The sequence below is a fragment of the Glycine max genome, chromosome 9 (genome assembly GCF_000004515.6).
Source record: "Glycine max cultivar Williams 82 chromosome 9, Glycine_max_v4.0, whole genome shotgun sequence".
In the NCBI taxonomy this organism is placed as follows: domain Eukaryota; kingdom Viridiplantae; phylum Streptophyta; class Magnoliopsida; order Fabales; family Fabaceae; genus Glycine; species Glycine max.
The window spans coordinates 50010180-50020944 of NC_038245.2; the positions used below are offsets into that span (position 1 = coordinate 50010180).

At 32.6% G+C, this 10765-nt stretch overlaps 1 protein-coding gene across 10 annotated transcripts; it reads left to right on the top strand.

The window, feature by feature from the left end:
- The first annotated feature begins 1017 nt into the window (after positions 1-1017).
- LOC100785197 (uncharacterized) lies at positions 1018-10302 on the top strand. 10 transcript variants are annotated; one of them, XM_041005219.1, is made up of 9 exons: positions 1018-1308; positions 1430-2019; positions 4834-4933; positions 5086-5139; positions 5598-5718; positions 7772-7854; positions 8878-8939; positions 9046-9151; positions 9899-10302. In XM_041005219.1, the coding sequence occupies exons 2-9, from the start codon at positions 1682-1684 to the stop codon at positions 10010-10012; spliced, it is 978 nt and encodes a 325-aa protein (XP_040861153.1). In that variant the 5' UTR covers positions 1018-1308; positions 1430-1681; the 3' UTR covers positions 10013-10302. The 10 variants fall into 10 exon arrangements, 9 of the variants coding, with proteins under 9 accessions (XP_040861153.1, XP_040861152.1, XP_040861155.1 ...); XM_041005218.1 differs by having other exon boundaries at positions 1018-2019; XM_041005221.1 differs by having other exon boundaries at positions 1018-2019; positions 10048-10302.
- The last annotated feature ends 463 nt before the right edge of the window (positions 10303-10765 follow it).

Below are 10765 nucleotides of genomic sequence, written 5' to 3' on the forward strand. Positions count from 1 at the left end.
AAAATTTATAATAATTCATAATATTTAATGTATCGAGGTAAACTTTTTTAATTTAAATTGACATATGTTGATGAATTTTCTATGAGATATTAACAAAAATATTTCAAAATTTGCCTTAAATAAATTTCATCTAATAGATTTTTTTAGTATCGTGCCTATTAATCTTTTCAACTATTACCATTAATCATTCAATAGTTACAAGTAATATTTTTGAAGAGTAAGGATATTTTAATAAATTTATTTCAACTACTACCATTAATAATAGTATATATTAGTATTTTAACATGTGCAATACACAATATAAACAAAAAAAACACGTGCAACGCACCATATAAATTTTATAATAAATAAATAATTTTGAATATATAAATTACATTAAAAACAAATATTTTTGAACATGTAAATTATATTATATTTATAATAAATACTTTATATTATGATACAAGGTTACTTTTTTAGTAAAAATTGAAGGTTATTTTTAAATATTGATAATTTATTTTTTAAAATATTTAAAATTAATTTATAAATAAAGATAAAACGATAGATTAAATGAATAAGATGTTAGGAAACTTTTCTAAAAATATCATGGTTGAAAAAAATTTAAAACAAAAATATGATTTAGAAATGAAATCCTACGGAAAGTAGTTAGTCATGTTCCTGACAAAAGCTGATAAATATTTTTCAGGTACAACGTGGTGACTCAAAAAATTATAAAATATCTCATTGAAAAATAATTCATTTAACATGGTTATTCTAATTTATATATGATAGAGATATAAAAGATTCATATGTTAGAAATATTTATTTATTATAAATTTTAACTATAAATTAATTTATATATTAAAAATATTTATTTATTGTATATTTTAATTATATAAAAATAAACATTCATTCTGTTAAAATACTTGTTGTGTTATTATACTATTAAATAGCTAAACTAATGTACAATAATTTTTTTTAAAAAGAAGAATGTTAGGGTGGCATGACATCAATGATTGGCGCATAAATGAAAAAAAATGAAAATGGTTATTGGGATTCGCACTCACGCACTGTTGCCAAATTCCAATAGCCACAACATCCATTCAGTTTCAACCATTTTTCATGGATGAAACACCCCCTTCTGTTTCATGCCTTTCTCTGCTTCCTTGTTGGTTGGAGCTCAAACTCATCTCTCTCTCTGCTTCCTAGAGAGAGCAAGTCAGAATCTGTTGTAACATAGCAAATGCCAACCTGGTTTTGTAGTGGCACTGCCACCACTGCAGCCACAACAACTTCAACAGTGTCTGCACACATTTCCTCTGAGAAAAGGTACCAGCACCACCAAGTGTGCACCAAAAGTTGCTAACTTTTGTACCAATTAAGTTTCCTTCTATCTCCTTTTCTCTCTCCACGTAGACACTGATTTGGGTTTCGTTTGTTGAGGCTTCAGGACTTGTCTTGCACCTTGCCCTCGCCATTTCTTAGCCAAAGTTTGAATTTTTATCAGTGATGCTTGTAGTTGAACTGGGCAAGATTTCATTTTTTTTGGCTGTGCATTTGGGGATCTGATTCTCTCTGGATTTTCTTTTCCTCCAAGAAATTTGAATGATTTTGGTATTGGATAATAATGGTCAGTGAATTGGTGCATGCTTTGTTTGTTGGAAAAATGCTTCTAGAAACAAACCATTAGGGAAAAGTAGTGATGGCTGCAGGGTCAAACACTGGTTTTCACTGTGATGATATGAGTTCTGCTTTGAACTGGCATTGGGTATCTTTTCAGTCTGGTGCTGTTAGTAGCCTACCTGAGATGGTTCCAATGGGGAATTATTTTGGGTTGAATAGTAACACCTCTGGGATGATGATGTATTCTGGGAATTCAAGCATCATTAACAATGTCTATGAACCTGTCACAAGTCTACCTAGCAATGCATTTGGTTCTTCTCTGCTTCTTGATTCAGTCCCTGGACTGAGGCATGAAGAAAGGTTGGCTGCTGAGTGGTCTGTTGATGAACAGTGCAAATTGGAGGAGGGCCTTGCCAAGTAAGTAGTTTACTGTTAGTACTTAGGACTGTTTGGGCAAACTTCTTTAGAAGTACTTCTAAGAGAAGAAAATAAGAATAAGATAAAATGAGCTCTCCTTTAATTAATTTGTAGAAGCTCTCTCATATAGTTTCTCTAAAAGATGAGAGAATATTTACAAAGTTAATGGTTAGCTAATGGAGAGTTCATTTTAACTTATGGAGAAACTTATTTCATTTTCTTCTCCTATAAGTGTTTCTAGAGAACTCATTTTAGTAGTTGCCCTTAGTTGTTATTATTATTAGAATTTAATTTATGCGCACCGTCAATGTAAAACATTTTTACATTGACATCTGATAAGATTTGATAATTTTACCTAGTCATTATTTGTTAATAAGATGTGATAATATCATGATAAGGTAAATTCTTATCCATTAATACGATGTAACAATGAGGTAAATTCTTATGAGATGTCTGTGTAAAAGTATTTTATAGTGAAAGTGTATGTGACTCTTTGTTTATCTTTTTTACTACTTTACAAATTTGTTTAAGAAAGATGGCATTAATGTTCAGTGAACTTCTCGTTTTGTGGAAAAAGAAAAATTATTAGAGAGAAAGGAGAAACACAGCTAGAGGGAGGACAAGAAATTGTAATGGAAAGAAAACATTAGATACAACTAGGAATGTGGAAAAACTCAAGGAATACAGCTATGATACCTCATTTCTATGCATATCAGAAGGAGCCCCTCACCTTAGACTATTGTAGAACACCAAATAGAAGGCACAAGCACAATCATATCCAATTCAGCAAAAAAAAAAAGAAGCACAATCATATCCTGAGTAAAGTATCAAATTAGTCTCTCACTTTTGGAGACGCTGTCAATTTGGTCCCTGAGATTTAAAAAATATCAAAATGATCCTCGACTTTACATTCCGTTTGCCACGTTAGTTCTTGTCGTTAGTAGTCTCTTAACACCATTAGTAAATGTGTGATGTGCCACGTTAAGTGCCACCTGGACGCACACGTGAAACTTCCACATTAGTTTCTTCTACTTGTCACGTAAGGAGGGACTAAATTGACATTAAAGAGATTAAAATGACATAATTTAGGTGATAATTTTTTCTCCTAAAATGTTAAAACCCTAACGGCTACTTTAACATTCACGCTTTCATTCCATTTTTCCTCCTACTCATACTCTCATCCAATTCTTATTCTTCTCCTATTCATCTTTCTCCATCTTTGTAGTTCTTCTTCTATTATTTTATGGTCTACTATGTCTGCTAATTCAAGCACAAAGGGGAATGCCACGTCAAATCGTCTTTGTTATTGTCGTAAAAGAGCTACCATTCGAACAACAAGGACGAAAAGAAATAATGGGAGACTGTTTTATGCTTGTCCATTACCACAAGTAAGTAATGTTAATGGTGTTTTTTGTATTCTCAAATAGAGAACACTTCCTTCTCTCAAAAGCTTCACATCTCACACTACACCATTACCCTATTCTCAATAACCTCTTAAACCAAAATCCCAAACCCTTCATTCTCAAAAACTACTCCAACGATTTAAACGTAAACAACAACGCATTTGAATGATATAATGCCGGTTCAACTACGCTGGTTCAACACGAGAAGACCAAATGCAGTGAAAAACAAAACCCTTACCTCTACTTGAAAGCACCGATTGCATCAATCAACACTGGAGGGTGACGATGATCGACGTGGAACACACAAAAGCATTGATTGCGTCAATGAAGGATGACGAAGAACGGCATCCACCACTACTGGGAGAGCGATGATCAACATGGACCTAGCACAGGAACGCTATCCTTCAACCAAAGGAGGGAGAAAATGGTGAGAGGGAATTCATCATGTTTTCAATTAGACGGAAAACTATTAGGGATCAATTTGACACTATATACAAAAATTGACTCTTCATTTTTCAATATAACATTTAAAATTATGTCATATTAGTCCCTATAATGTTGCATTGCTTATTTTCCAATTACGCTTGCCACGTGTGCGTCAGGTGGTGGCACTTAACGTGCCACATAGGAGACTACTAACGGCAGGGACTAAACGTGGCAAACGGGAAGGATCATTTTGATATTTTTTAAATCTCAGGGACCAAATTGACAGCACCTTCAAAAGTGAGGGACTAATTTGGTACTTTACTCATCATATCCTAACAGGTTTAGGGGCATGAACACATTGCTTTTCTTGCTGTATCTTCATACCTCTGAAGCTATGTTCTATTTTGTTAATAATACTTATACTTATCTAGTTATTTTCTGTGACAGTATTTTCTTTTCTATTTTCAAAAACCAACTTTATATGCCTGCAATGTGTGCTCTATTTTGAACCATAATTTAGAGAATGCTTCAAATACAATAAGTCAACTGCTGACAATTCTGTAAGTCATAGCTTATCTGTCATGTGAACAAGGGGAATTGTGGGGTCGCTGTTCACATTTCAGATCTTAGATCAGCAAAATTTTAAGAGTCCTATTAAGAAATAAGACGGGTGGGTTGTCTGCTAGGCCACCTATTTTGTTTTCTGAAACTGCATGCTTTCCTTATATAATTTCTGATGTGATGTCCCAAAATTATTTTCTCAATTCCTGCTTCAAATTCTGCTATTTTTTCATTTTCTTTTCTCTTGTTTACATTTGGTTAGTCTTATTCTTTTCTCTTCATTTAGAAGTGCTTAGATTAGAATGTTTGTGCTATTGGCACACAGTATATTTATATGCTTGTGCTGATGTATTCTTTCTCTTTTTATAGTTTGTATTGCATAACTCATGTTTTCTTTCCATTTTTCTTCCTCTATCGTGGCTAGATATGACGATGAGCCAAGTTTCATGAAGTATATCAAAATTGCTTCTACATTGCATGATAAAACTGTTCGTGATGTTGCTTTGAGGTGTACGTTTATGACTGTAAGCTCTGTTTCTTTTAACAATACTTTATGTGGAATACTGTATATGGATACTTTTTTTTTTTTGGAAATGACTGTACATGGATGCTTATGTAAGTAGTATATTAAAATCTATATATAGGATCTTAAAATACTGTTTAAATCTTTTTGCAGAGGAAGCGAAGGAAGCCAGAAGAACCCATGGTAAAGATGGTTAACAATAGGAAGGTATGTGAAATTTAGGAAGCTGATGTATGTATATTATGTTTCTTATATTTTAGTGTTTCTTGAAGAATAATCTAGTCAATCTTATAAAAGTATAGTCTCTCTCTCTCTCTCTCTGTTCATCCATTTTGATAAAAGAAGAGTTGATTGGAAGAGGAAAAAAATGTTACAAGGTATATTTACTCAAAGAAACAGCATAGGAAACTATGCATGCACCTCCATTGGAGAAAACTCTATAGAATCCTAAGCAAATATCAATAGGGATGCCATAGAGTTAAAAAAAAAAAGGCCAATAGTTATGCTATTATAGCAAATGCTTCCTTGGATGTTGGTGATAACTTACAAGTTATTATGTTGCAAACCGTAGACTGGACTATTGTTTATATAACATTGAATCAATTAATGTCTTTAGGATTTAGTGTTGATTGATGAACCATTATTCTAAAATCATGCTTCTTCAGGATAAGCTAGTGAAGTCATCTTCAAAGCAATATTGTCAGTCAACTCCAACCCCAAGCATGACCACATATTCTCTTATATCAAACCATATGAACAAAAGTCAAGGGATACCCTGGCAAGATGGTAAGTATATCATAAGTTCTCATCATCGTGAATGCAACACCAGTCTCTTCGATTTTGAAGTTCCCATTCAATTTGGTCAAGGACGAACTAAAAGCATAAACTATTAGGAGGAAGCCCAAAACTGATTTTATAGGTTTAACATGCATTTTCTTGTGAAATCCCTTTGTGCTTGAAGCATCAACAATGCATGAGTCACTCTATTGTTTGATAAAACTTAATTTAATTTTGAAGAATGGGGGTTGAAGGAAACAAATTCTTAAGTACTTGGTCATAGAAACTCTGTTACAATGTCAAGGAATACTTCCCCAAAAGTTTAAGCTATTAGCTCGAAGCTTAGAAATTGTTTTTACATGTTTAACAAGTTTCAAAACTTTAATTTAAATTGTTTGTCTGGCAGTATGAGAATCTATTTATATTTTATAAGCAGTTAACAAATCTTTGCAGAGGAATATGTTTGGTGCATTTTGTGACTTTTTTTTTCTTTATTATTTCAAGCTTGCTGAATTACTGAAAACATGAAAAAGATGGCATAAGATACTGAAATATTAGGATGCACGAAATTGCACATTCAATGTACAAATTTATCTGCACATTTTCTACTAGTGTGTTATTCCCCTTTTGTGTTCAATTTTTTAGGAGGATTGGTACATTGCCTTCCTCTACTATTTAACTCATCATATACTCTTCATTCTATTATAGAAGAAGTGCTGATAACATAGTTGGTAGTTAATATACAATTTGGTCCTTGAAAGTGGCAACTTGTGTCTCTTTGGAGTTTGGTCTTTGAGAGTTTTTATCTATACAAAATCTTTTGAGTTTTGAGGCTGAGATTGTTTACAAGTTGACAACTTTGGAGGGTAAACTTGGTAGAAAGTTGACACTTTTAGGGATCAGTTTATATAGACATGCACTTTTAGGGATCAAAGTTAAACATGCCACTTTCATGGACCAAATTGTATATTGACTCAATAGTTGGAGGAGAACCTACTTGAATGGTAATTTCCCCCTAGAGTATGTGTGATCAGATTGGACATATATAGCTTTTCTGAGGTGGTAAAGAGAGAGTAAGAATAACCTAATGTTTTTCAACTAAGGAGGAGGAAACTATGCACTTATGCAGATTTCTGACTATGAAGAATGCAGGTTTTTCTCCAACAAAATGTTTGATGAAGAAGAAAGAAGTTATCTTGTGGGTTTTGCATTTTAGAATTATATGCCTTGATTGACAGGTGCTTGCCCTATAAACCCTCCTGATGAACTCTGGCTTTACTACCAGATATTATCTTGTATGCATGCATGTTTTTCTTTTATTTTTCTTACAATATAATCTTTTTCGCTAATTGTTATTAATTCTACTATAGTCCATAATTATATATTGGAATTATTGAAAAAATCATGACGTGTTTCTAAAATGAAAATAACTAAATATTTGGTCCAATTTTTTTTCCTATTCACTGGTATTGTGCTCCGCTTGTCACTTTTCAGCATTTGGTATTTGTGGATAGAAAATAAAGCCAATTTTTTTGACAAAATGTTTCTCCTTTTTCATCTTTCTGCATACCTAGTGGTTTTCTATGCTTGTTTGTCTATGTCAACTCACTTTTTTTGGGGGGGGGGGGGGGGGGTTCATTTTTTTTTTCTTGTTTTCTTTCTTTCTACTAATTTATTTGTTTTTCTAGAAACTACATATTTTTGAGCTCTTTTCAGTAATATTTTTCTGTTGAAATTAAAACATATACGGAAATTTTGAATGCATATTGGGGCTGTTAGAAATATGAGACACTAAAGTCTGTGAAATACAAATACTTTTATATTAAATATAAAAATTGTAAATCTAACTATAACTATGTCTTTTTGGTAGGCTTGGGTGTAATTCATTATACTTAAAATTCTGTTACAGTTAGATGAATTACTCAGCTTATCTATTCTATTTTTCTTCTTAGTTCCCCAACTCTAGTCACTTTATATACTCAATATCACTCTCTTCCTAGATTTTATTGTCTTTCTTTGTGGCAATTACCTTCTTTTTTCCCCCTCCATTTTTTATTGTCAGGAATTTCTGGTCCTATGAGGCAACTCTTGGAGCAAAATGCTCAAGCATTTAGTCAAATTTCTGCCAATTTATCTACATCGAAGGTGAATATCTCAACTTTAATTATTATTGGTGTTTGTTTGTACGTTCCTAAATACTGGTGCAAAAGATGATTTATAAGCCTTTTAAAATGCTGTAAAATCTACTTCTGTTGCTAACGAATAATTTAATGGTTAAAAATTAACTATATGTGACATTGCACCTGCCTATCAGTTCTCTGCTGATGATTAATTGATGTCTTATATAGGAAAAGAGAAAGTTGTTGGACATAGAAGAAAGGTATCTATTCACCTAGGATATTAAATGGTTATCAGTTACTGTGTCCATGGATACAGGAGATTGGAAAACTGCCTTAATTGCAGTCACCCCTAGCCTATCTTAGTTGTGGTTTCGGTCTCTTTGGGGATTGCCTTAAGTGTAGCCTCAAGGGTGATGGTTTACTCCCACATCGATTAAAAATATGACTTAAATAGAGCTTTTAAAGTTTGGGCAGTCCTCACCGGCTCGCCCTACAAGTCAGTTTTGTAGGGTTGAGTTAGACCCCAAACCCAAATTTAAAGACAGAATGATTGAATTGTCTTTGTAAAGCATTCTTAATGCATGGAAATGCTCTGATTTTTTTTTATTTTTTTTTTGTAAATTTCCAAGTGTGCCTTTGATTACTGTGGACACTTATAGCATCAATGACCGTCTTTAAACTCACTTTTACATTAACATAACCTTGTTCTGCATTCTATAATCTGAAAGAGTGATTCAACATTCACTTTGTTTAAGGGGTCAAACCATCTGAACCTTGGACAAAATAGTTGTAGCTTGCATTACAACAGCAATATGATAGATAAGCTTCAGTCTGTTATAAGGTACTGGGGGAAAAACATTAAATGTTCATAGTTATTGATAATCTGATTTGATTAACAATTTGTTGGTAAATAAATTCATACTTTCTTCATTTTCCTTTAATGATGTAAGTTCTTTCAGTGCATATTCATGTTCTCATCATATTGTTCATATATAAAATAGTGTTTGGCCTCCAAGCTGTGCTAATGATCACATTCTTTTATAAACAGTTTCAGGATAACATCGACCTCTTTTGTCTGACAAGGCACAATATTAATACCGTTCTTAATGAGTATGTAATGTGAATATTATAATAAGTTAAATATTAATATCATTCAAATCCATTTTGTTTAGAGTTTGATTTGATGTGTATTGCCTTTTGAAGTTTGCTCATTAAGTTTGTGCAGAATGAGAAAGATGCCGGGCATAATGAGCCAAATGCCCCCTTTTCCTGTTTCCGTTAATGAGGACCTTGCAAGTAGTATATTCCCCAATAAAACTGAGGTAAGCTATTGGGTAACTAAACTTGTTTCATGTATTCCTTTATTCAAAGTATAGAATCATGCTTCCATGTGTATTGTTAAACTCATTGTCCATATACAAATAGCAATAGTTTGAACATATAGAAAAATGGAAATAGAGAAAGCAAATAAATCATGAAGGATGAAGTTGCTAACCAAGAATCACAAATTGGGTTGATTTTTTTTACTCATGATCAGAGAGTAACGTTACTTGCTAATATGCGTTTCATAAGGGTTTTTGGTTGGAAAAATTGATTATTACATATTTACATATACCCATCACAATATTTGTATTTTGTAAAGCAAAAGCATTGATCTTTTCTTGTCTTAATGTAACGATATACTTGATCTGTCTGGCTGCAGTAAAATATTTATAAACCACAATAAGATTCAAATTACAGTTTGGTTTAGTTTGGAAATATTGAAGTTTTTCAATATGGAGTAATTGAAAATGGTTGAGTCTTAGTGTGGCCTAATAATCACTGTTTAGTGTTATTGCTGTCACAGCTACATTGCCAGAGCTTCTTTTTTGATGATTCTGGTAATTCTTAGTTTCATTGAAGATGGATAAAATATCCATTATACATTTGAGCTCTACATCCTATACCAGACCTTTTTTCTTGTTCAATTTTGGTTCTTAAAATGCTCTTATTTCAGTTAGATTTGTGAACTGAAGTACAGAAAGTCATGTATAAAAGTTGATTAGTTATTTATTCCCAATTCAAGGCAGAAAATTACTGACCCCATTCAAGATTGCCAATTGAAAGTGCACACTAGTTTGGAGATGTTGACATTTTTGTATGGAAATCTTAGCTGCAATATTTTTGGTGCCACATGCAATTGAGGAGCTGCAGACTAACTGATATCACACTATCTCAGGTCTTTCCAGAGTTTCTCATCCATGTTTGATCTTCTCTCGATAATTTTATTTTGTTTGTTGGTAAATTTGGACTCCTGCTGTAATAAACTAAACATTTCCATTGCCAGAAAAAGAAAAAAAAGGAAAAGGATAGGAAATCAATTGGCAATGGTTTGAGCTTATTTACCATTCATTTGGTTTTGGATTATTGGTAATTGTATCATGGGTAATGAAAACTGATGTAAATCTATGGTGCTAGTTAGCCACGGTTATTAGCTGTTTTGTAATTTGTATGGGAAATCATTATTTACATCCTTGGTTGTACATGAGTGGAACAAAATGAGTCATTTGCATTTTGTTGTACTGCCTGACAGCTAACAGCTTCTGCCTTAAAGGGTCAACAATTTAATTGACACCCATTTTGTTGGATGTTAAATATATGATTTTGACATGCTTATTTATTGTCCTTTTTTTTTCTTTCTCTTTGATGCTAAAAATTTTAACCCTTTGATGAGCATTAAGGAAAGTGGTTAGGAATAAAAGCAAGCAGATTGGTGGTAGTGAATAAATAAAATTGATTCCACCAGAAAGCACCATATCCAACCCTTGTGAAGGAAAATGGGTTAAGTTCTCACGGGACTAGTATAGTTGGTTTTTTGCTGGTGGGATTATGTCCCGAGCATCATTAATATTTTTGTAACTCAAATATTTAACTGGTTAATGAACTATTCTATCAAG